The sequence below is a fragment of the Emydura macquarii genome, unplaced genomic scaffold (genome assembly GCF_026122565.2).
Source record: "Emydura macquarii macquarii isolate MOO-44397 ecotype Brisbane River unplaced genomic scaffold, CSIRO-AGI_Emac_v2 contig_2205, whole genome shotgun sequence".
In the NCBI taxonomy this organism is placed as follows: Eukaryota; Metazoa; Chordata; order Testudines; family Chelidae; genus Emydura; species Emydura macquarii.
This window is the reverse complement of record NW_027132342.1, coordinates 9,727,980-9,754,519: the sequence shown is the minus strand read 5'-3', so window position 1 is coordinate 9,754,519 and position 26,540 is coordinate 9,727,980. Positions and strand designations below refer to the sequence as shown.

Below are 26,540 nucleotides of genomic sequence, written 5' to 3'. Positions count from 1 at the left end.
TGTTTCTTTCAAACAAGAGTGCACGCCATGCCTTGCATAACTGAGCTAACCATAATGTAAATTTTCTCCAGTGGTTGCAGTTTGCATTAACAAACAGCACATTTCCTATTGCATTCCACCCACATAAAATTTCATTTTTTAACTATTTTGAATAACAAATAACAAGTTTCATTTAAAAATGGGCCATAGTTGTAGTGTGTGGGGCAATTATTGTAGTATGTGATAGTATTTGTTAAGGGTTACAGCGAAACCAGTTTGAAACAATCAGAAGATATTGATTGGCAGGTTTTAAGTTTTTAGTGTAACTTCTCTTTGGAGTAGTGTGGCCTAGTGGCTGGAGCAATGGACTATAACTCAGGAAACCTGGGTTCTATTCTTTGCTTTACCAGTGGATGACTTGGGGTAAATCACTTCACTCCCCATCTGTAAAATGGGGATAATAATATTTTCTGTCTCATCTATTTAGATTGCAAGCTTTGGGACAGAGATTGTCTCTTACTTTGTGTTTGTACTGAGCCTAGCACAATAGGGCTCAACCTCAGTTGGCGCATTAGGCATAATATTAATAATTTGACCACAGTTAGGAGAGTCTGTGCGGTCTCCTAAACAACAGCATTATTCCCCTTCAAAAGGGTAGTTCTGAAAGATAAAATCTGAGTATCATTGTGTTTGTGTTTATTTTATACATCAGCCACAGGGAATGGCAGGGCATCTTATAGAAAAATTTTAAATACAGTAAAGGTAATAAAGCTTTTAATATGCTGTTGCTACCCTGCTTTTCAACTGTGCTGATTAGAAGGACTGTCCTTCATTGTTTGACTCAAATTTATTTCTAACCCATATACCAGTTAATTTATAAGATCTCTGGGATATGGATTGCCATGTACTACATATTTGTACTGTGCCAAGAAAAATGGCAACCTGATCTCGTGCTACCATCACAATGCCATCAACAATACAATAAAAATCAACTGAGCTGGTGTTATCACACATTCATTATAGTAAATTATTGACTTTATAAATTCTGCTATGAACATGTGGCTGTAGCTAAACATATACATCCTCAAGAAATTAATCCCTCATTTTGAGCTTCCTCCTCTATACTTCTGTATTTTGGGTCTCAGTTGTGCGTGTATTGGGAGATGGAAAGATGTATTTCATTAACATTGTGAAGGGATAGCCATGTCAAGTCTCTTTTATAGGTTTCTCTCCTTCCTTGCTTTTCTAGACATTTTGCTGCTGTAGACCTTTGTTCTGTATCTGGCCTTTTGAAGAATTACATGTAGTTGTGAGGCTTTTTTCTAAGTCTGATTGTAACATTATATTGCTGTCTTCAGCTCCATTAACACTTTTAGCCTTCAACTGTCTAGAATGAGCCACACACTCTAATTTTGTTAATCTGTATTTTTGTTTTTTGTCAATGCTGGGGCATCCAAACAGGTGTTATTACTACACATTTCTCCAGTTTTGACCAGGCCTCCAGGAGATTTTGCCTTTGGACACTTCCAGCATCCAAACAATGGGCCTGTCAACTAGAGTTTGGGCTGTCACCTATCCATGAGTTCCTAGGCTAGGTTCAGTACTGATGCACTTGATCCACCCTCCCACAAGCACTGTCTGCAGAATGGCCACCCTGCCCAAAATAACTTTTGTGGCCTGAGAGATGTTGCAGGGGTCACAGCTGCCTGATAACTTATTGTCATAACCTGCTGACTCAGAGCCCTCATTTCATCACACTGCTTTGCCAAGTGCCCTTGCAATGCTGCGAAGGACACATTTAACTCATCCCACAAACACACAGAGGTGGCTCCCAATGTGTGTGGGGGTGAATGAGGAAGCAGGATGAAAGACTGACTGTGAATACACAGGGTCAGTCTTAAACTCCCCCAGTGACAGCTTGGTGGGGTGACCAGATGTCCTGATTTTATAGGGACAGTCCCACTATTCGGGGCTGTGTCTCACATAGCGCCCATTGCCCCCCTTCTCCCTGTCCCGATTTTTCCCACTTGCTCTGGGATCATCCTCCATCTTGGGGTCACCCTCCACTGAAGGGGCCGCTCCTCTGGCTTCTGCAGGGGATGGTGTATAACTGGAAAGGGTTGAGGGTGCCCTCTGCAACCCATGGGCTGATGTTGGGGGGACTGGAGACAAATGACTAACCCCTTCTTCCCGCCCTGCCCTGGCAACTCGGGGCAGCCCAGGGCCCCCCACCTCCCTGCTGTGGGGGCGGGGGGCTGGCGCCACACGGCGGGAGCGGCCCGGCACCGGGTGGGTTAAGCAGTAGAGGGCTGGAGCTATGCTGCCGCCGCTGAGAGCTGAGCGGCTGCTGCTGCTGCATCCTGCCGCCGCCGGCCCGGCGGAGCGCGCCGCATTACATCACCGGCGCCGGAGCCCATTCGCTCCGCTCCCCAGCCCGCCTTGCCTGGCGCGGGGACTCGGCGCTAATAGCCTCCCCGGCTCCGTGCAGCCCCAGCCCGCCTCGTGGGGGCTGCTCGCCCAGCCTGCTTCCCCCGCCCCCGATCTCTAGGCTGTGCCCTCCCCGGGGCCTTTTGCCCACCTGGCCCGCCCCTGGCAGGAAGGAGGATGGCGGAGAGCGAAGCCGAGACCCCCAGCACCCCTGGAGAGTTTGAGAGCAAATACTTTGAATACAATGGAGTGCGGCTCCCTCCCTTCTGCCGGGGGAAGATGGAGGAGATCGCCAATTTCCCGGTGAGGGACAGCGATGTCTGGATCGTCACCTATCCCAAATCAGGTACAGATTTATTCTCTCCGAGCTGCTGCCCGCAGCGTTTTCCTCCCCTCCCCGGCCCTGGCTGCCTCTTGGGGGGTGGGTGTGCTGGGGAGGGGGTTGTCTCTTTTCCAGGGGAGCCTCAAGGGCTTGGGGGTTTGGAACAAGTTCCAGGCTCTCTGTAGTCCCCATGGCTCCTTTAACTGGGCAACATACGGGACAACGCAGCCTGAGATGATGGAGTTGCCTGTACAGTCATAGTACATGTAGCAATGTCTGTGCTGCACTTTGGATAGCAAACGGAACAACCTCCATGCGATTTTAGGTCGGGTTGCCTCCCTAGCTCACCTTAGCTGGTGGATCGCAGAACATAGGCACACATGAGCACACATAGATGTGTGACTTACATTGAATTTTGCATTGTCAAAGTGTTGTGCAAACTTAGGTAGCAAAAACGAAATGATATACACGGCCTCCGAAAGGGAATGATTTTAACAATGGCACTAGAGCTCCGTCTTCTTATTAGATTAAAAAAATTCGTTTTGGATAGGGCCTTTTGTACTCTAGGAGCCTGAAAGCGCTCTGGAAAGCAATAAATTTGCTACTGGGATGTTGGTGTGCCCTCCCTTGAAACGACATTGACAGCCATCAATACCCATTGAAGTTAAGGGGGAGCTTTGGGGCCAGGGCACTTTAATATGGGGTTGGGCGGGGTGAGTGGGGAATATACGTCCCTTTCCTAAGGATTTTTGCCTGCATAAAAATAAAGGGTGCCGTTGCAGCTACTCTCATTTTGGAGCATCTTACTCCATTGACTCCAGCTGGACAGCTGAAGAAGGAAGGTATTAGTCAGTGAGAGTAAGTATGTCATAATCTGGCCCCAAATAAATATATAAAGGCAATCTATGTTGAAGCAGATGTAGTGACAGCACTCCACCACTACCCTTATTATGTCACTAAGGAAAAGGAAAGCCAGAGTATTCAGTGAGGACATGTGCTTAGAGCTGAATCGTTTAAATAGAATAATAAGAAATGCCCACTATTAATAATATAAGTTTGTGTTTCTGCAGTAAACATGTCCTTGAACAGTTTGATGTCATTAGTGTAGCATCTATATTTTTAAAACTATATTATTTTATTAATTATTCTCTCCATTTCCAAACAAGCGCTTAGACTGAATTAATATGGATACAGTGCTGCCACCAAAGATGCAGACAATATGGTAGCTTCATCACCCACCTGATAAAACTGAAAACAAACAGAGATGGATGGACTCTTTTTTAAAAAAACACATCAGTGAATGACTTTTCCCCTGATAATAAGATGATCTCTTTCTGAAAAATTCAAAGTATTGAGATAATAGATGTTAGCTCTGTCAGTACAATGTCAAAATCATTTTGTTTTACATCATGAGCAAAAGAATTACTTACCAACTCCTTTCATTTGACTGTATATTTTATGAAAGTGTTATGTGCTTCTCCAGTTTCTCTTGATGTCCCAGTGTAAAAGTGCACAGTCTTCCATAATGAAAGATTCTGTTATTGTCCACTGGAGTTTTAAGTGTTTATTGCAGCAGCTGTTTCTTTATACATAACTAATAATGATGCTGTTAATGATTCTGGCCAATGCTTGGCAGACATCTGCAGACTAGACAGTCCGGTGGATCAAAAATGCTAGGATTAGAGCCAGATAGCTATATCTTTATTGCTTTTTTAAACACTCTCTAAAAATCTGAGATGCAGAAAGCACTAAAAGCTGTATGTAATTATTTCAGCTCTTTAAGGTTTCAGTTTTCTGTTGTGTTACTGTTCCTGAATCTAAAACAGTTCATTAGAGAACCCTATATTGGTTCATATTGGTGAGCCATAAAACACGCCTTACTACCTTGTGTCTCCCTATAATGCACATCAGAACAATGTAACATGTCAAGAGGCAACAGTTCCCATAACCTTATAATCACTGAATCATAAGTAGTTATGAATAGTCACCCAACTCACTATTTCATTATTATTATTAGAAGTAGTAGCATTATAGATGCACAGAGGCCCCAGTAAGATATGGGCCCTATTGTGCTAGGTACTATATATATACACATTGTAATAATAATGCCTAGCTCTTAGACAGTACTTTTCATCTGCAGATCTCAAAGCACTTTACAAATGAGATTAGTATCATTATCCCCATTTTACACATTGGGAAACTGAGGCACAGAGGGGTGAAGGAGTTGGAATTTCTCATTTATAAGTATAAATTTGATCTAGTTGATGTAACTGAAATCTGGTGGGATGATCCCCATGATTGGAATGTTAAAATCAGTGGTTATAACCTATATAGGAAGCACTGAGTGGGCAAAAGGGGAGGAAGAGTGGCACCCTATGTCAACAGTGGCATTACCTGTTTCCAGTCTCTGATAACTCTGAAGACAATGATCTTGAATGCTTAGGAATCAATGTCTTAACAGATAAAGCATTAGAAGGGGTGTTAGTTGGAGTCTGCTACAGACCTCCAAGTTGCACTAGGGAATAGGATAACTGGCTCCTTATATATCTATCTATATGGTTTAGGGAAAAAACCTACATGATCATGGCCAATTTGAGTAACATATGCTGGAGGTCTCATACTGCCATTACTAAAACATCATTGGAATTTCTAAATATTATAAATGGCAATTTTATAACTCAAAACGTGTTGTGTCCAGTATGGGGGAATTCTATATTAGACCTCATCTTGAGAGAGAAAGGGGAATGATCACAGAACTAAAAATTAATGGTAACTTAAGTTCATGTGATCATGATTTTATCACATTCATAATGTGCAAACAAAATAAAATCCAGACTAGTAATATATACACTTGATACTTTAAAATGGCCAATTTCACAAAGCTAAAAACAATTACGAGCCAAGTCAGCTAGGAGGAAGAAATAATCAGAGAAATGTGAATGATAATTGGGAATTGTTTTAGAACACTTTACTAGATGCCCAAAAGCCATAAACCCACAACTGAGGAAGAAGGTTTAGCAGGGAAGTGAAGGTAGCTATAAAAAATAATATATATACAAATGGAAGAAAGAGGAAGTTGATAGTAATGAATATAAATCAGAAGCTAGGAATTGTAGAATATTGGTAAGGGAAGTAAAGGGACACAGAGAAATGTATGGCCAGCAGAGTTAAGGACAATAAAAAGGAGCTTCTATAGTACATTAGGAACAAAAAGAATCATAACAATGGCATTGGTCCATTACTAGATGGAAACGGTAGAATTTCTGTTTATAATGCAGGAAAGGCAGAAGTGTTCAAGAAATATTTCTGTTCTGTATTTGGGGAAAAACAGATGATGGCGTCATATCATATGATGAGTACATTCTTTTAATTCTACTAATGGCCTCTCAGGAGGATATTAAACAGCAGCTACTAAAGTTAGACATTTTAAAATTAGCAGCTCTGGCTAACTTGCATCCAAGAGTTTAAATGAGGTGGCTGAGGAGCTCACTGAACCATTAATGTTGATTTTCAATAAGTCTTGGAGCACCGGAGAAGTTCTAGAAGACTGGAAGAAAGCTAATGTTGTGCCAATATTTAAAAAGAGTAAACGGGATGACCCAGGTAATTATAAGCCTGTCAGACTGACATCGATCCCGGGAAAGATAATGGAGTGACTGATACACGACTCGATTAATAAAGAACTGAAGGAGGGTAATGTAATTAATGCAAATCAACGTGGATTAATGGAAAGTAGATCCTGTCAAACTAACTTGGTATCTTTTTCTGATGAGATTACAAGTTTGGTTGATAAAGGTAATAGTGTTGGTGTAATATACTTACACTTCTCTAAGGCATTTGACTTGGTGTCACATGATTCAGAACCTAGAAAATTATAAAATTAACATGGCACACATTAAATCAGGGATTCTCAAACTTTTTTTGATGGGACCCCCTTTGAAAATATTTCAGGCTGTGACCACGGCCCCCCCTCCAAAAGTGATGACCCCCCCATGCTATGCCACCCTTACTTCTGTGCTGCTGCTGTGGGCAGCGCTGCCTTCAGAGCTGGGCATCTGGCCAGCAGCTGCTGCTCTCCGGCCACTCAGCTCTGAAGAGCTATTGCTGTCAGCCATGCGTGGGGCTGACAGCACAGCCCCAGCATGCACAGGGGCTAATGGCTCATGACTCACCGATGATAACCTTACAACCCCTTTAGGGGTCCTGACCCCCAGTTTGAGAACCCTGCGTTAAATCAATTAAAAGCTGGTTAGCTGGTAGGTCTCAAAATATATCTGGAAATGGTGAATCATCATCAAATGGGGGTGTTGCTATTAGAGTATAGTAGGGATCAATTCTTGGCCCTAGGCTATTTAACATTTGTATTAATGACTGGAAGAAAACATAAAATCACCACTGATAAAGTTTGCAGATACCACAAAAATTGGGTGAGTGGTAAATAATGAAGAGGACATGTCATTGATTCAGAGCAATCCGGATGACTTGGTAAACTGAGTACAAGCAAACAAAGTGTGTGTTAATATGGCTAAATGTAAATGTATACAGCTAGGAACAAAGAACATAGGCCATACTTACACAATGGGAGACCCTGCACAGGGAAGCAGTGATTCTGAAAAAGATTTGAGGGGTGCTGGTGAATAATCATCTGAACATGAGCTCCCAGTTGACACTGTGGCCAAAAGGGCTAATGAAATCCTTGGATGCATAAACAGGGAAATCTTGAGTAGGAGTCATGAGGTTATTTTACCTCTGTTTTTGTCACTCATGTGACCGCTAAAGGGATACTGTATCTAGTTCTGGTATCCACAATTCAAAAAAGAAGCAGACAAACTGGAGAGGGTTCAGAGAAGAGCAACACAAATGATTAAAGAATTAAAAACATGCATTATAGTGATAGATTCAATGAGCTCAATCTATTTAGCTTAGCAAAGAGAAGGTTAAAGGGAGACTTGATTAGAGTCTATAAATACCTACATGGGGAACAAATATTTAATTATAGGCTCTTTAGTCTAGCAGAGAAAGGTATAACACAATCCAAATGGCTGGAAGTTGAAGCTCTACAAATTCAGACTGGAAATAAGGCAGACATTTTTAACAATGAGAGTAATGAACTACCGGAACAATTTACCAAGAGCCATGGTGGATTCTCCATCTCGGACAGCTTTTAATTGAAGACTGGATCTTTTTCTAAAAAATCCGCCCAGGGAATTATTTTGGGGGAAGTTCTGTGGCCTGTGTTATGACGAGGTCTAGCCTTGGAATATTTGAATCCAGGAAAAAGTGACTTGTCCAAGTCTCCCAGAAGCAGAGCGGGGGATAGAACCCAGATCGTCTGAGTTCCTGTCCACAGTACTGTCTTCCTTCTTGCAATAAAAAGCACTGATAACATTGGACCTCACCGGTAACTACAGCTAGTCAGACTTTTTCAAATGGAGACTTTTTAAATAAAAAGTGTGGCCTTTTAAAAAAATGAAATATCACACAAAATATCAACCGTGTCAAAATTTTTAATGAAAAATTTAGTGTCATTTTCAATCTTTTTTCCAAAATGTTATGTATTTATCCATTTATTTATTGTGAAAATAGGTTTTTATTGTTTGGTCAGATCTCAAAAGAGAAAATAAATAACAACTCCATTAGTCAAGTGACAGAGGTCAGTGCTTCTAGCTGTTGTACTTTCACAGCCTCACACTGCAATCAAATGACAGCAGGATCTGTCCTAGTTGTTCCTTGTATGGCTGTTGATTTGGCCAAGAAAATAAACAAATGGCTACAAATCCATACTTTTTATGGGGGTACTGCATAAATATGCATAATGGTAGACCAAAAAATTATTTAACCTGTAGAGAGGCTATTTCAAACTACACAGTCTGGACAATACAATACTGAACCTGTGATGGTGAGAATGTTTGGCAGTGGGTACATATAATGGGAGTGACCCAAGATAAAGAGGCTGTAACGTAGTGGAAAATTTAATATGTCAATGGCCCTGCTGGGAGTAATGTAATAAACTTAGAAAAAAATCCTACTTTAATGTGATTGCTGCTGTTGGCAGCCTAAATAAATTACTCTTTATATCCCTAATTATTCTTAACATCTGCCTCCAATAAAGGACTTAAAGTTTGGGAATTCCTGATCTTGGAAAAACTCAGGCATGCAACCCAAAAGAAATATTCTTCATGTAATTAGAAGGAAATTATATGTTACCTCTGCAACATTAACGCTAGTTAGGCATCTTGCAATCTGTCTTTCTACCTTTATTAAAGAAAGAGGGTCACTAACTTCTTCCCTGCTGTAACTCCATTCACTTCTGTGGAGATACACCGAGGAGGAATGTGACCCATTATGTTTTGCACTGGTTGTGAATATAAAATGGAATACCATTCTGTATATGATTAAATAACTGGAACATGCACAGCAGATTGCCTTGCAGATGAGATAAGGTATGTAATACTCTGTAGAATTGTTATACTACAGCTTGTCAAAACTCGTTGTGATATATTCACTCATACAGCTTACTCTTATGTGCCCTTCTCAAAAAAATAAAATTCCTATCTATACATTTAATAAACTTTATTACAAAATTAATAAAGGGATTCTTGTAAGATATTTCTCCAGACACTATGCCTAGGGCCATATCCATCTCTGTTTAAACAGCATTGACTTCAGTGGAGTTAAACCAGTGATTCAACCAGTCCCTGAAGTATGGTACAGCTCACTAATTTAGTCACCCAGATGCTCTGCTCCTATCATGCTAGTCAGCTGTACACCCTAAGGGCATTAGATCTCTATTTGCCTGACTTTAAAGCTGATATACCATGCCCTTATCGATGCTCCTGCTGCGAATGAATGTGTATTTTACATTCTTGGTTCAAAGCCTATAAATTAATGCTTTTTTTTCTTCACTTTGCAAAATTGGTAACTTAAGAAAGCAGAACTATTCAAGTAAATAATGAAGCTGTCTTCCCACCTTGGCTATTCTGCCAAATAATTAGGTAGAGTACTGTCTGGGAAAATGTCAGCATTGGGCAAATATCAGCATCAAGTCACTGCCCAAGTGGTCCATGCAAACTCCTACTTGTCTGCATTGTTTTGTTGTGTCAAATGCCAGTGGCAGGTGCTGTTACTATCAAGTACTTCTTGCATCATCTTATACTAGCTGAAGCTGTATTATTACCGTCTTGAGGGTTTTTTTCCTCCAGCACTGGAATCCTTTGGCCACACAGTTACGATTATTCCCCAGGAACATGAAGGTTGGCCCTAGGCCCTCTGTTTAAATAAACACGGACAGGACAGGACAGGACACTTACACACAGCAAAGCCCTTCTTGAACTGACCTGAAAATTCACTATGCATTCCTCCTTCAAATCCTGTCTTGTTGTCTCTGGCATGGTATCTTTAAGAAATCAACCAGTGAAGGGACAGGTGGGTTAGTTACCACTTAGTTTATTTACAAATATCAAAAAACAAAAGTCTACAAATATATACAAGAAGGTCCCACACTTTGTTGCTTCTGTGGGATAAGTGCACTGCACATACCATGAACTTTTTGGATTCCTCCTTTCTCCCCCTTAACTTCCAGGTGCCACCCTTCCATTCCCTCCGTTTCAGGGACTCCCTGCAATCTTCCCACTCTCTTCCTCGTGCCAAGGATTGTGTGTGTCCCCCGTTCTCACCTCTGCCACATGCCAGGGGCTCTGTGGGGCTCCTCCATCCCTTCCATAGCCCCCATTCTGCCCCTCCCACTCATGGCATAGCCTCTCTGGGCCCTCCATTCCTTCTCTGAAATTCTGGGGTCGATCGGATACAGTGTTCAAAAGTTACCATGTTACAGACAAATGGAGAAAGGCCGTTGAGTTCAGCGTAAGACCTTGCTTCACATGGCCAGTAAAAATTGTGTTTGTTTGTATCCCTCTGCCCTGTGCTTCATATGTCTTCTCAAATCATAAGCTCTTCAGGATAGGGACCATGTGTTCCTGTAGCACTTAACACAACAGGGGTTTTTGGGAGCCTCTGGGTGCTAATATATAAATATTAAACAATATTAAACAATATTAAACAATAATAATTGCATAAGTAACAGTGCATAGTTGCACAGGACCTATCTTCCATGGGTTCTGTGGTCTATACACACCCTAACTCACCAGCTAAAACATCACCTGCAATTACGCAGCTATAGTCTTTTTTACAGTAGCTAAAAAGTATTAGGTATTATTATTCCAGTCTGAGTGGATCAGTATGATTTCTCTTCCTTATGTGCTCATAGGCATTCTCCTGGTTGCTGCTTGGTAAGTTGCACTTTGGCTCTGCCTCCTGGCTTGCTGCCTAATTGGCTAGTACATGCCAGCAGCCTTTGCGTGACATGAGTGATTGATAAGCTTGAACACAATGGGATGATTCTTTTCTCATGTACACCAGCTTTACACTGGTATAGTGTATACTGTGGTATACTGACAGCCCTGATTTCCACAGACATAAATGAGAGGAGAGTCAGGCTGAAAGGCTGCTGGGCAGCATACACAAAGCTGGCTGGTTCGCATGCCAGGAGCTGTGTCAGACAAACAAAAAGTGGGATGAGTCAGCTGAAGGCTGCAGTCGACTGCTATGTTTTTTCCTGGTGATGTCAGTAGCGGGTCTAGTTCTGGTCACGTTAATTAGTCCAGTTCAAATCAGACGTGTGGTCAGAAAGACAGACTTGGAGTGCAGCTGTCTCACCTGTTTGCTTTAGGCCCTGCTCTTGACTTGCCATTGTCTCTGCAGTGATGAGAGTGACAGTCACCTGGTATTTTTTTCCAACAACTATTTCTTGTACTGCTCTGACTCTATAGCCAGATAATGAGCCCATTTCTGCTATGATCAGACATTTATAATTTCCTGTTCTCTTCCCCAGGACTTTTTCAAAAGTAATAAATGTAGGGTTCTTTTTATTTGCCTTCTGGTTTTTGAGGTTTTAGGGTTCATGTTTTTAAGATTTCCTTCACAACCACAATTTTTGCCCCTGCACAGAAACCTAGGCTTAGAGACAATCTAGCCCTATTATAGGCTGGGCTGGTAGCACTGCTATCATTAAGGTTCCTTGACACTTCCCATTTATAAGACCCTGTTTTGAGCTGCTTATTACTTTGCCAAACTTTAATCATCTGGGCTGAAATTTTCCAGGTGAGGTGTTTGCCTCTGCAGGTTGATTAAATAAATAAATAACTTCCGCCAAAATAATTCAGTTGTTTCTGAGAAGGAAGCTAGGGAAAAATACTTTTTTTTTTTAACGTTAAAAAAAGTCTGGTGACTTTTCCTTTGGAAAACTCTGACCTTCCCATATTTTGGAGCTGGGTCTTTAAAATTTAGCTGGGGGCTGGCCCTTTATGTCAAAGTTTTTGCCATTCCCATAAAAATACACCCAGGTTTGGCCAAGTCATAAGACTTTGAAAATGGCATTCCCACCGGTGCTTAATTTGTAATGAAAGAAGTGCCTGGGCTCCAGCAATTTTGTTTACATTAATAACTAATGCAGCAAGCCCAGAGGTGTCAGGGCTAGGAACTGCCAAGCCTAGAGGTGCCGGAGCTCAGCCCTCGCACAAATTAAGCACTGCATTCCTCACATGCTCAGCAGAGACTCAGTATTGCTTAACAGCTAAAATCTCCCAAGATTTTGTCCTCATTCCACGGAGCCTGCTGAAACCTCTCACAGCTCCTGGTGCTGAGCAGCTTGCACTTGCACCACCCCCATGGAGAAACTGAGCGTGCTGCATCCCCTCACAGCTCTGACCTGTGCCTTGACTGGGCATGTACCATCTCCCATGGAGCCACTGAGCATGCTCCAGGCCAGGACTATAAGGATGAAACCAGGCCTTCCCTGTAATGGCTCTTTGCAGGATCAGAGCCATGATGAGCCTGCAGTTGAAAGCTTTTTGGGGCAGGGACTGTCTTTTTGGTCTGTTCTAGCACAAGGGGGTCCTGGTGTATGACTGGGGCTTCTAGGCACTACCACAATACCAATAAATAATAAAAACTAATAATAATAATTGAAGACATTGGGAATTTTGCCCTTGATTTCAATGGGAATAAGATCAGGGTCAAGCAGGAAGCTCTGCTACCTACAGTAGATGAAGAAGCAATGTTCTTGGTCTCAGTATAACACTCCCTCTCTTTAGGGCATCTCGTTAAACCAGCAAAGAAATGTGACAAGAGAGGGAGAGAACAGATGGTCCAAAAGAAGGAAAGTTCTTCTACTACCTAGCAGGTTTCACTTGGGTAACCCAGGAACTGTAGAATAATGGATTACCTGTTAAGAAAGATGTAGACAAAATCCAATAAACAGGCTCAGGAAAAATGTTTCCCCCATTAAAAAGGTCATAAGGATTTTTATGGACATCCTGTACATGTGCAACATTTGGTATTGACCAAACTGCAATGGCTTTGAAGACTAAAGAATTTTAAAAAATGTATTGTCAGTCCTAAACCAGTGGCTGATCACTGCTCTCAATTTGTTGCTCATCTGCCTCATTAAAGAAATAAATTAAAGGAGGTCAAGTGCTTTAAAGATGAAGTAAAAGGGATTGAGTAACCACAACTCAGTATTCTCATTATGCAGTTGTCTGTTAAAATGCTCTTTCTCTTGTTAACTACTTCAGTACTGCCTCACATACATGTCGCATGAAGCAAAACACTACCTCTAGTGTTATGCCATATAAGTTGCCTCAGAAGTGCTGTCAAACTTGACACTTCAAAGAACAGTTCTGCATACACAAGAGGAAGATTCGTCTTGTGGTTAAAGCACTGGATTCGGACACGGGAGACATGAGTTGTCTTTCTACCTAGGCAACATAGACCTCCAGTGTGACCTTGGCCAAGTCATTTAATCTCTCTGTGCCTCACTTGCCCAGCTGTAAAGTGGAGATAATTATACTTCCTTTCACCCACACTTTGTCTTGTCTATGTAGATGATAAATTCTTTGGGCTAAGGACTGTCCTGTACACTGTATATGTACAGCCTCTAGCAAAATTGAGCCCTAGATTTGTCAGGGAGTCTAATGCAATGCAAGTAATAAAAATACTGATAATTAATAAACTGTTCTCTTTCACTGGGTGGGAACAGCCAGCAAAAAAATTAAAATGCAAACTTCTTATGTTCTCTGTCAATTTAAGCCCTGTTTGAATTTTCTATACATTTTAGAACAGCCACAGAGTTTGGGTATTAGAGTTGATGGCACTGTGAGAAGGTACTGAATAAATGTAAGTAATCAAGAGTTCATTAGTATGCAAAAGTCCTTTACAGCCTCTCTTAGGTTGACAGGCAAATAAAATAAAATAATTTAGATAGCCTGTAAAATTCATACACTTTCTATTGTGGAGTCAATGACTGTGAAGTGTTTCACTGGAGAGTGTGTATATGTGTGTACACTAGCCAGTAAGGCTGGGGAAGCATACCAGTCTTGTAGATATGTCAGTCTTGTAGGATTATTATGGGCTGAGGAAATCCACGGGTCCCACACAGATCTTACGAGGGGAGCAAAAGTAGCATTAGGAAGTGTCAAGAAAGAAGCAACACTGTAAGATGAAGGTGTGAGGACGAGGAGTTAGCTAGGAAGGAGTGGGGCAGTAACTGGGAGAAGGTAAAGGGTAAAGAGGGACAGTGAAGGGAACTGTTAGGAATGTAATTGAGTAGCTAACTGATTAGAGATTTTACCAGTCACACCAAAATCTACTTATTATTTAGAAAATAGGAGCAAATTCCAAACCCTGTAGCTATCCCCATAACCAATGGGAGAAATGGGCAGCAAATGACATGGCAAAACATAAGGCCAAGGGTTCTGGATAATATATAATGTAATTAGATCAGTACACAATAGTCCTGATTCAGCTCTTAGCTACACTGGTGTAAATGAGTAGTAAATCCTATGAAAGCCTATGAAAAGATACCATTTTGAAACAGGTGAGATCAGAATCAAGTTCAGTATATACATATTAGCTATATATACATGCAGTGCTCTGGCCGCTTTGCGGTGCACTGGTGATGCAAAGCAGCCATGAACCCCGGTTAACCAGCCAGTTAAAAGCCAGGTTTACTGCTGCTTTGTGTTGCCAGAGTGGCACAAAGCAGCTGTAATATACCACTGAGATTGTCCATTCTGTGTATACAGTGCTCAAATTTACCTTAATGAGGTTCCCTTCAGCATGTCTATTGAATTATTATTGCCTTCTAATTATAAGGAATATAGAACTCAGAGCAAACGGTTTTGTTGCAGAAATCACACACACAATCACACACACACTCACAAAAAGACATAATGCAATCAGCTTGCCATGTATTCTGTGCTCATTTTATTACATTAGGGCTACGTTCTCACCTAATTTAGAAGCACAACTATAGAAACACTGTAGGCTGCCCCAGGCTGCAATTTTAAATGAATGAAAACATTTTCAACATGAGTAGGGGCTCAGGTATCTTGCAAACACTGATATCACTTAGGGCAACTCTTGTGGCATATGATCATCACTTTTTCTGCAAAAAAAATACAGTTTGATACAAAAATGTTTTACCATTTTGTCCAGGTATGATTAATAAGTAGCATCCTTATTCCTAGATGATTCTGAAATAATGTCATGTCCAGAGGGTGAGCAACATTTGTTAAATGTTTAAAACACTGAGGTTCTTATTTCTTATTTTTGCACTTATGGCTCTTGCCTGCAGCGCGTTTACATGGTACGGTGGGCGCACTGGCTTCCTGCTATTCATCCTCAAAAATATATGCAAATACACACTAATGTGGGTAGGTTTTTGCTGATGACTTTCCTGAAGGGATTTCAAATAGGGGCATGGAAATTCCCTTCTGACTACAAAAGAAAGCTGTACAAATTTGAATGCCAAGAGAGCACTTTCAGAACTGAGGAGCCTACTTCCAGCCATGCCTAGCACATGGGAAATGACTGATTTTGTAGCAAAGGCTGTGAGAACTGCCTCAACACAGGCTTCTACATTGGATGCGGTAACATTTCCTGCCTTCTGATCTCCTGCTTGTCAGTTCCAGCACACACTGTGAGGCCGTGGGTTAAGGCGCTACAGTAAGGCTCTCTGTACACCAGGATAATGACAATGATTTCACCCCCCTGAAATCAGTGGTGCTGAAGATAACTAAATATTGCTAATTAATTTAAAGCAATGGAGTCCTAAAGAGGAATTTTGAAAAATTTGGCATTGGAACAAGATTTTTTTCTGCATCATTGCCCTCCACACAATGTTGTGTCACCTTTCTGAAAATGCAGGGGAGTTAGACACTGGGAGGATTAAGAACTATAGACCAAGGACATTTTAGAGAGGACATTTAGGTGCTGCTAAGGTAATGCACCAGGATGCAATACTGGCATCTTTTAAAAATAGGCTCTAGAATGAGAATGGGACTGAGACTGCTGGAGACAGTTGGAGGTAGGACACAGCTGATGACGGTTGTGTAAGGGCCTGCACCTCTCTAAGAGTGCTCTAGGGGAGTTGAGGATCTATAGATCCTGCCATAGGTGTAAACACTGGCTGGGATTATTACTGTTATTTTGTATGCCCAGAATATTCCAGGTGTTTTTCAAACACATAGGAAGACAGACTGCCCTGAATAGTGTATAAAGAATATATTCCCCCCGCCAGCTTCTTACTGTTCTGTTAATCTTCCCCTCATCGTGACTGCTTGTCTCCAGGGTTCTAATGTGAGGTGATATCTCTGATTCATGCAAAGCCACAGAGGTAATATTCACCAAAGGGGAGCCCTGGAGGGAAGGCTGGATAAGCAAGTAATAGTTGGAAGGACTAAGTTACCTATGGACACAGTCAGCTCTGTGTAGGTGTGGAAATAGCAGAAAGGGATTTAATTATTTCCTGAAATTATTTTGTAAGCAGCAAAACAAGTTTGAGTTTTTTCTCATCTAATTATTGTTGTCATGTACCTGGCACATATTGTTCTTCTTCTTTTCAGAGTCCTTATACTGTACATTTTTCCTTGTTATTTTGACATCATAGGTCTTATGTGCACCTACACCATGGTAGAGTATAACATTTAGATAGGAGAGACTGAAGGGGATAAGTACCCTACAATATTTTGTCCCTCTTTGAGTCCCAGTTAGCTATACACCTGAAAACCTGAGCGACCTATTGATATTTAAATGCCTAGAGGAAGTAGTCATGATGCTGTTCATATTTCCTAACGTCCTCCTTACTTGACTATATCTTTGGCTCCATTCACACTGGACTTTTACCCATGTGAGGACGCTGTTGGAAAATGGTTTCTTTGAACATGGGTTAATATGGATTTCCCATTTGGTGTGGACCAGGTAAAAAAAATGTATAAAAACAGTATTAGACAACCACCTTCTCGACTGATTAATCCGGACTGAGTGACTTGTCTAGAAAATGATTTTCTATCCTTTTATTTGCTGTGGTGGTACCTGGGCCACATTGACCTGTCAAACAGTTTAATCTGTGATATTTTCTTCCTTTCATTAATTTCTAAAATACTATTCACCTTGGTATCTAATTGCTGTACAGTACTAAAGAGTGTGGTCCCAGGGGCAAATTCTCTCCAGCAACAAAAAAGAAGCGAGGATCACCCACATCTCCCCAGTGGGGGATTTTCTGTCATTGGGGAAGTCCACAGCTGGGGCTCCTATGCAGTGTTGCCAACTCTCACAAGTCTTGTGATATATGACATTTATTCTTAAAGCTCTGGGAGTCGGAATTATGTGAGAATCTCTTCTTTCATTTTCAAAAAGTAATTTTCTAGCCCTCATGGTTGTGGTGAAAAGCTTGAAAATGAAAACCCCAGAGGCTCATAACTCAGAAGCCAAATTAAAAGAAACCAAAATGTCTTGTTTTTTAAATCTCATAATTTTAAAGCAATCTTATGATTTTTTGCGGGGGGGGGGGGGGGGGGGAACAGGGGGTGGGGGGGGGCTGGGTTATGTTTTTGAATGCTTCTGGTTGGCAAAACTGCAGGTAGGTTCTGCCACGCTTCCCGTAATGCCTAGTAAAGAGGGTATGCAGAGGCGGGGAATGGTTATGCAAGAGGTGTGGCTGAAACACACTGTGTTCCAGCTACCCTCAGTCAGAGGATTATAGCTTGTAGACTGTTGCCTGCTGATACAGGTTAGAGCAGCTGCTGCTTTCACCTGCCTCAGGGCTTGGGACAGATAATCAGGGAATAATGCCAGCCACTTTGCAGAGTTTAAAATCAACAGAGCAGAAGATCTAACCCTTAGTGTTCCTTGTGTGCACAAAACTCAGGTGTGGATGGGTGCTCTTTGCTGATCTTCCTCTGTTACTCTGTGTTATACTCAGCACTACTACTGCATTGCTGTATGAAACTGGGAAGCCTTTTCAGCCAGCCTCTTACCTGTGATGCACTTTGGTTTAGTGCGACACATGCTTCTCCATTCTCTGCTATGGAAATTGCATGCAGTGCTAAAACAAAGGAGAATAAAGGTTCAGGCCTTTAGAACATTAAAGACTTTTCAAAATAGTCTTAATACATTAGCTGAAAATGTCATTGGAATTGTAACCAATTTATTGAAATATTTCTGTAGGATATGATATTATAAGAAAATAATAATTATAAGAGTAATACTTGTATGTAAATAGCTCTGTACGATGACAGTTTCATGTCAGTCAGGAAACAGATCACTAGCCAAAAGGGATTCCAGTCGGTTGTTTTAATAGATTGCTGTTTGCAGTTCATGGTGAAACAATCAAAAAGCAGCAAAATAAGACATACCGAGACCAATTCTCTCAGGGCTTGTTTACATGGAGTTTTAGTGAAAGGCAATCTGAGATGTAAATCTATAGTACATTAGCCCAGTGGCTTTCAACCTTTCCAGACTAATTTACCCCTTTCAGGAGTCTGATTTGTCATGCGTACCCCCAAGTTTCACCTCATTTAAAAACTACTTGCTTACAAAATCAGACATAAAAATATAAAAGTGTCACAGTGCACTATTACAGAAACATGACTTACTTTCTTCTTTTCCCCGTATAATTATAAAATAAATCAATTGGAATATAACTATTGTACTTACATTTCAGTGTATAGTATATAGGGCAGTATAAACAAGTCATGGTCTGTGTGACATTTTGGTTTGTACTGACTTCGCTAGTGCTTTTTATGTAGCCTGTTGTAAAACCAGGCACATATCTAGATGAGCTGATGTACCCCCTGAAGACCTTCGCGTACCCCGCAGGGGTACTTGTACCCCTCATTGAGAACCACTGCACTAGCCTGCTGTGCATTGACTGGTCACACACTAACAGTTCTGCAGTGCATTTTGCTCTATTCAAACAGCAGTATGTTAAAGCACATTGCTGAATGTCAGTGCGCAGTAGCAGGGTCCACATGGTGGTTTACTGTGCAGCAGGCTAGGGCGACGTACATTTACTGCCTTGCTTGCACTCAGTCTCCAAGTACACAAGCCCTCAGTTACACTGAGGTAAATCTGGGGTACCTCCACTGGAAATCAGAATCTGGCCGATTGGCTTTTTTTTTTTTTTTTAATGAAAGTAAAAGAACTGAAAACGCAATTTAAATTGATCATTTAACACACTTAAAACTGCCTGCACCAAACAAGGACACTCCCCCAGTGAAGAAGATCGCATCATGAAATGGCCACTGAAATACCCCAAGAGAACCTGCTTCAGCACAGAAAAAACAAACAAAGAAACCACTGACCACACCCCCCTACTTATCACCTGCCACCCCACACTGGAGCCCATACAGGGTATCATTAAACAATTACAATCCATACTCCCTGGGCAACACATTCTGAAAGAAATCTCCCAAACTTCCTCTTCTGGCCTTCAAACAACTCTACAACCTTGGCAGGCTAATCAGAAGCAAGTGCCCCACAGACCAAGACACACCAACTCCAAGTGGCAACAGACTCTGTCATAACAACAGATGCAAACCCTGCAGACATATCTCCACTGCTAGATGATCAATACCTCCCACAACACACCTGTCAAGATACATGGGTCCTACACGTGCCTCTCACAACATGTGCTATACCTCATCCAGTGCACTAAATGCCCCAATAACAACTATGTGGGTGAAATGAGACAATCACTATACTCTCAAGTGAACTCACACAGAAAAGCAATAAAAGACAAAAACACCATATCACCTGTGGGCAAACACTTTTCACAAAATGATCACTCCATATCTGACTTCTGGCCTCATCCTCAAAGAAACCTATATAACACCTTCAAAGATGATCCTGGGATCATAAATTCATAACTTTGCTAGACACTAAAAATGAAGACACTGGATTTATGGCTCATTACCTCAGTCTGTAATCCACTAACTCTCCTTTGTTCAATGACTGAAGAAGACATGTTAAATCCTCATTTCACCTTGAATGGTCTCTTGCAACTTGTGTTGACTCCTCACACTTACCAATCTGTTATACCTTGTATTTAGCTGTGACACTCTGAGTACCTTTCCCCGACCTGAAGAAGAGCTCAATGGAAGCTTGAAATCTTGACCCTTTCACCAACAGAAGTTGGTCCAATAAAAGATATTACCTCATCCACCTTGTATCTGTAAATGAAGCATTTATCTTACGCTTTAAAGTTAGTTTTATAGTTAAGAAACTAGACTTGGCTGCAGATGATATGGTTTCAATTTCTGGCTGTGCCACAGACTTCCTGGGCAAAACTATAAGTCCTGAATTTTTTTAAGTGACTAAAGATTTTGCGTCTCAATTTTTAAGTGCTTAAGTTATGTCACTTTAAATGGACCTGGTTTTCAGAGGGCAAGTGCTCAGCACTTGCTTAAAATCAGGCCCTCTAATGTGTCTTACATTGAACACTCTAAAATTGAGGTTAAAATCACTAATCATTTTTAAAAGTGTGGGCCTTGGTTCTTACTCAGGCAAACTCCCATTCAAATCCAAATGTGAAGCATGGGTCCCAAGTAGGTGAATCATAGAAGAAATAGGGTAATATGGCATCCAGTACAGTTTCATTTTATTGTTAGAAACCCAAATTATTAAACACACAGGACCAGATTCTTAAGCCCTTATGCAGTGTTACCTCTGTCCTTCTCAGGCAAACTCCCATTGATTTCAGTGGTAATTCCAAGGACGTGCGGGGAGCAGAATATTGTGTGGCTCTGAAGAGAATTTAGTCCTAAGTATTAACTAATTATTATTATTTAGTTCCAGTGGAAAAATCAGCTGGTTCCTCCCATTTATTGTAATTTAAAAAGAAATCCAACATTCCTAACCTGCATTGCACACTGAAGATCATTTGGGAGGAAATGGAAAATCATCGTGCAAGTAATTAACAGAACTATGCAGAGAATCTGTTTACAGCATTTGCTCAGTCAGTCTATAGTAGCTTTAACAACCCTCATTTTAATAAGCACTTACATTTACTGAAGCTATAAAAAATATGAGTCTTAATGGTACCATTGTATTGTATTAGCTGAAATTTGACCAAGCATTGATGGATCAATAGAGGCGAGACTAATGGGCTGCAATGGAAATGTTAATGCTAATGTTAACATTATGAATCCCTAGAAAAAATATGCCTAGCTTTATTATATCTTTCCATAACAATTTCAAAAACGGGGTTAAGAAAGGAACATATCAAGTGGCTCAGATCAATGGGCTGCCTGCTTGTCCCCTATTATATGACTTGCGGGGAAACAGAGTTCTGGAAAAAGCTACCCTTGGTCACGGGGGAGGATAGAAGATTTCATAGGATATTCCTCCCTTTACAGCTGATATTTTTCCTCTCCATAAAAAATGTATGGAGTCAGATGGCCAAATGGAAAAAAGGGGGATAGGCTTGTGAACAGTGGGAGGAGTCAGGGAACAGCTGCTTTAAAATATATTTTCACCTTCTTACACAGATTAAATTCTATCTTTAAAAAAAACGGAAGTAGCATTGAGCATGCTGTAGGCCGCAGAAGATATTTCTGACGCGTTAGATAGAAATAGGGGCTTGATGGGCCTGGTCAGAACCAATTTGATAAGAGGCACTGCTCAGCTTGGTAAACAGGTTTTGCAATCCTGTGTGAATTTGTTTTTGGTGCCAAAAAAGGAGGAAAGTTAGGAAGCAAGGTCAGGTGCTGTAAATTTGCCAATGCTAGCAGTACCTTAGAGCTGATATGTTATGCTGCATACAAAAGCTTGAAATGCAAACTGTGCAACGAGACTCAGCCATGAATCCACTTGGATTGCGTGGCACTGATCCCCTGCAGCCTGCTTCGCAGAGGCGCTTGTTAAAGTCTCCCTCTGCTGTTTGGAGCATAAGCCATGATTAAAGATAAGTGTACCTAACTGGTGTGGGCGTGTTTTTATTCCTCACCTGGTATCCAAAACCTACAGGCAGCTGTGATCAGCGGTGCCTGGCATAACACATGCTTGAAGCATCACTAACTACCTATCAGTGTTCTGTTACTTCCTCTGGAGTAGTTCACACAGAATACACACTATGAGCCAGTGGCAACATGACTGTAAGCTAGCTGTGTTGTTATTTCTGGGGTGTTGGCCCTGGGAGGATCACGGATAGGTGAGTAACTTCTTTCTCGTGCTTGCCTTGGGAATCCCTGGCTAGGGATTCTTGTAGATTCCTGGTCTCTGTACATCTACACTGCAATAAAAGACCAGGGACGGAGCTGTGGCTGGTTTGGGTCAGCTGACTTGGGCTCATGGGGCTGGGGCTGCAGCGCTAAAATTGCAGTGTAGATGTTCAGGCTTGGGCTCTGAAGCCCCATGACCCATAGCAACAACCAGTAGGGAGAATACAGCCCAACTGCCAAATTTTAAAACTGCCATGATTGTGGATTATTTTGTACCTCACTGTGCTGTAGGCAGGAGAGGAACATAGGTTCCAGTCACCGTTCCTGGCTCTGGCCTGCCTCCCCTAACCCCACCCCCATCTTCCCCAGAAAACATTATGTTTTCAGATGGTTTGAGAAACAATTTTAACATTTTATTGGCATCTTTCCTCCTTGGAATGTAGGTTGACACTAAAGAAAGCTGGTCAGGGGGACCATTTAAAGAATACAGGTCACTGTAGTACCCCAGATGTCGGCTGACTCTGTTAACTTTGATTTAACTGGTGTTGAATAAATATAAATGCAGTGTGAGTCTATCTTGGCATATGATCTTGCAGCTGAGAGGGCTGACAGTCCTCCTCCAGGCTGTAATGCTGGTTTTCAGTCAGCAGCTAGATGGATGGCGTGGGTACTAATGTCTGGTGCATCTAGTGTCTCATTCTCAAAGGCTAAGAACCTATTTCCCTCTGTCACTATCTACTTTCTGTGCAACATCATGAGTGAAACACAAAAAATACTACAGGGAAAAGATGTTGTATAACCCAACAGATGCAAAAGGTCCATCCAGTTGCACCTAAGGAAAGCTCTGTTGTGCATGCTTGTTAGCTTTGCAATTAACTGCCTCTTTCCTTCAATTGCACCTCAGGAAGGATGTGAGTAACACTCAAGTTGCCCTAAATTATGTCTGGGGATTGGCCCTGCATGCAGCAGGGGTTCAGAACTAGGTAGTGCAAAGGTGAGCTTTGCAATTGTTTCCCTGCCTCCAGCCCACTTCCTCCGTTCTAAAAAAATCTCATTCCTTGCCCGTACCAAAGGATCTGGCCCCTTTTTACCAAAAGATCTAGCTGAATTTTCCTATAGACTGGGATTGTCAAAGGAAATTGAAATTCAATGGGACCTATGCAACTAATTTCCTTAGTCTCCTTTGAAAATCCCAGCCTCCGCTGTTACTTTCTGGTACTCCAGCAAATTATTACTCTAACTCCCCCTAAATCGGAAGATTCTCCTCATACATCTGTACACACTGCAGATTAAACCATAAATTCGACACTAAAAGTATTTAAAGGTGCGCTATCAACTTTGTTTAATTCCATCATTTAGATTTTGTTTTTTAAAAATTTCTAAAAATGTAAGGAAGTTTTTCTTTTAAAATATATATATTTTTATTGTGGCAATTGCCCCTTTTTTTTAACTCTGTTTAAAAAGAAAAACCATAAACAACCACACCAACACAGAACAAAGCATGTATAAGTGTGTGCAAACATGGCAGTTTTGGGGTGTGAAGAGAGGTAGTGCTGGATTAGTGCTGAGGGAGAGGCAGACTTCAGTGTTCGTAGCGAGTTTTCCCTTAAATAAAAGGGATCTAATTGTCATTTACACTGAGGTCCTGAAAGCCCAGAGCAATGTAAATGAGTGTTAGTGTGAATGAGATTCAGGCCCAGCACCTGGAGAAGTAGAATGAAAAACAGCAGAATGTTCATGACCAAGAGAAGTATGGTTCAGCATCCTTAATGAAAACCTGGGGGCCAGGGACTTTTGAGTTCTACGCTTGGCTTGAGACAAACTATTTGACTTCTCTATCTCCATTTTTAAATTTGTAAGACTGGGATAGATATGTCATGAGGTCAGCTGGTGCGTGAAGAGTGGTGTGAAGATGTATAGCACTACAGAAGTGCTAATTATTATTATTAATGAAATTCACCTATTTCAACTGGTCTCCTAAGAAAAGTACATTTGATCCACCCTCTCACTTTCACATGTTAGCACTGTTAACTGTCTGCATTGCTCCTCCACCACACTTCCTTCCTTGTGATATCCAGAATAATCTCTCTAAACAGCTAACAACTTCTCATACATTTTTTACAATTACTAAGAATATATTTTCCTCATATGTTGGCAAAAAAGCCCATATAATAAATGGGACTGAAACACTGATTTTTTTTAAACTCAGATTTCCTTATCATTGTTCCATGGGAGAGTGTGGTTTGCTGACCCACCCCATCAAGGAACAGGCAGGAAATGTAACTTCCTACACCAGTGAGTGGCTCAAGATCTATATAGAACTCAAGAGACCCATGGAGGCTGATTGGCTTGCTGATCCTCTTCTCCCCTAGCGGCATGGCTTCTATGTTGCCAATGGCTACTTCCCCTCATGGCTGTACAACAGCAGACACAGAGGGTACCTAATGGGAATTATCTCCCTGTAGTTATCTGATTGACTAGCCACAAGGTCAACGGGGAGCATGCTGCAGAATTCAAGAGTCTGGCTGTCCCTGCCACTAATCCTACCAACCCAAATTCACATGAGTACTATGAATGTGTCTTCTTGTTTGTATAGAGAGTAGCTGAGTGAGAGAAGAGAGACGTTTACAAAGGACTAGTGCTAATGTTTGTCCCTGAACAAGTATACATTTTCTTCTTGTGGATTGAGGTTGCTGTAACAGCATCTTTGTCCGCAAGTGGAATTTGGAAAACAGAAATAGATTATAGAGAATCAGGATGTCTCCTGTCATAAATGTTTAATAAGGACAAGGACATAGAGTTTAATAAGGACATAGAGTAACAAGGACTGATACCAAAGTGCCATATGTATATTAATTTTAATGTATAAAAATACCTGCTATGCTGTAGAATGCAGAGTGGAGTTAAGAGTTTGAAGAGATGATGTAAATGGAGGGGAAGCTTTCACCCTGCCACCCATTGCCCGGGCCCCTTTTAAAATCGCCAGGATTCCTTAAAATTACCAGGCCCCTAGGTAATTGTCTCCTTTCCCCCCTCTCTCCCCCGCATCAAGTGCCTCAGGCCAAGACTGTAATGGGGTTCAATAAAGAACCAGATAAGTTCATGGATGGGCAGGGATTGCTGTTTGCCAGAGACTGGGAATGGCTGACAGGATGGATCACTTGATGATTACCTGTTAATTCCCTCTGAAGCACCTGGCATTTCATCCACTGTCAGAAGACAGGACACTGGGCTAGATTTACCATTGGTCTGACCCAGTAAGGCTGTTCTTATGTCACTGACATAGGTGTTCATAATATAATATATTATATAATATTAATAATATTAATATATACTAATATAATATATTCCAAGTCATTCTAATTACCCTGAACTCAGGTGGCAGGTAAATAGGTGAAATGGGTCTCATCAGTCTTGACATTTACATGACTCATTCTGAAAAGTAACTCCCAGAAATGTGCATCTCAGACTATGATTTCATACCACCTGCATTCATGCATTTACTAAACAACCTCCTAAAGTGCAGCAGTGATGGGTTTGAGATTTTTACCCCCCTTAATTTGGGATTAAGAAATCCTAATAGACAATTCACTAATTTTCCTCCTGTGTTGAAAATGACAGGTTCCAGTCCATCTGATAGAGCACTTCAGTGATTGCCGTGCATAAGATAAGGTTTAAGCATCCAATTTTGCACTTTTCCAGCTACCATTGCAGAGAAGACACTCTTTGACGTTAGAACTGAAAGAGGAAGGGCCAATGCTTTCAACCCTTGTCTAGACTAGAGTTTTTGATCCGGTTGTAATTCAAGTTAATTCACCAGAGTGAACCACTACCAGAAACAAACCTTTGTAGCTCCTGTGTAGTTAATATGAGTTAATTGACAATACATTTTCAACTTACAACAAGATCAAAAACTCTGCACTGCATACTCAGTGTGTATACAAAGCAGTAGTGTTGCCTAATGTTTAGAACAGGGGATAGTGTCTCAGTTCTGTTCCCGTTACTGCCATTGATGTGTTGTGTGACCCTGGACAATCTCTGTGTAACTCAATTCTTCATCTCTAAAATGGAGATGATAATATATAACCTACCTCACATTTATGTTATGAATTTTCACTAATGTAGGTGAAATGCTATGAGACTCTCAGATTAAAGGTGCTGGGAACTATATTTATATTTAAATTTTAAATCACTCAAGGAAATAACTTGGACATTTTTCAGGGAATCATAGAATTGTGGGACTGGAAAGGACCTCG

At 41.3% G+C, this 26,540-nt stretch overlaps 1 protein-coding gene across 1 annotated transcript in view; it reads left to right on the top strand.

Annotated features, from left to right (window-relative positions):
* Positions 1 to 2,296: 2,296 nt before the first annotated feature.
* The window catches only part of SULT4A1 (sulfotransferase family 4A member 1), a 45,275-nt gene continuing 21,031 nt past the window's right edge, over positions 2,297 to 26,540 (top strand). The window contains 3 exon segments of the mRNA XM_067558984.1: positions 2,297 to 2,362; positions 2,364 to 2,549; positions 2,551 to 2,752. Coding sequence (XP_067415085.1) covers positions 2,297 to 2,362; positions 2,364 to 2,549; positions 2,551 to 2,752 — 454 coding nt within the window.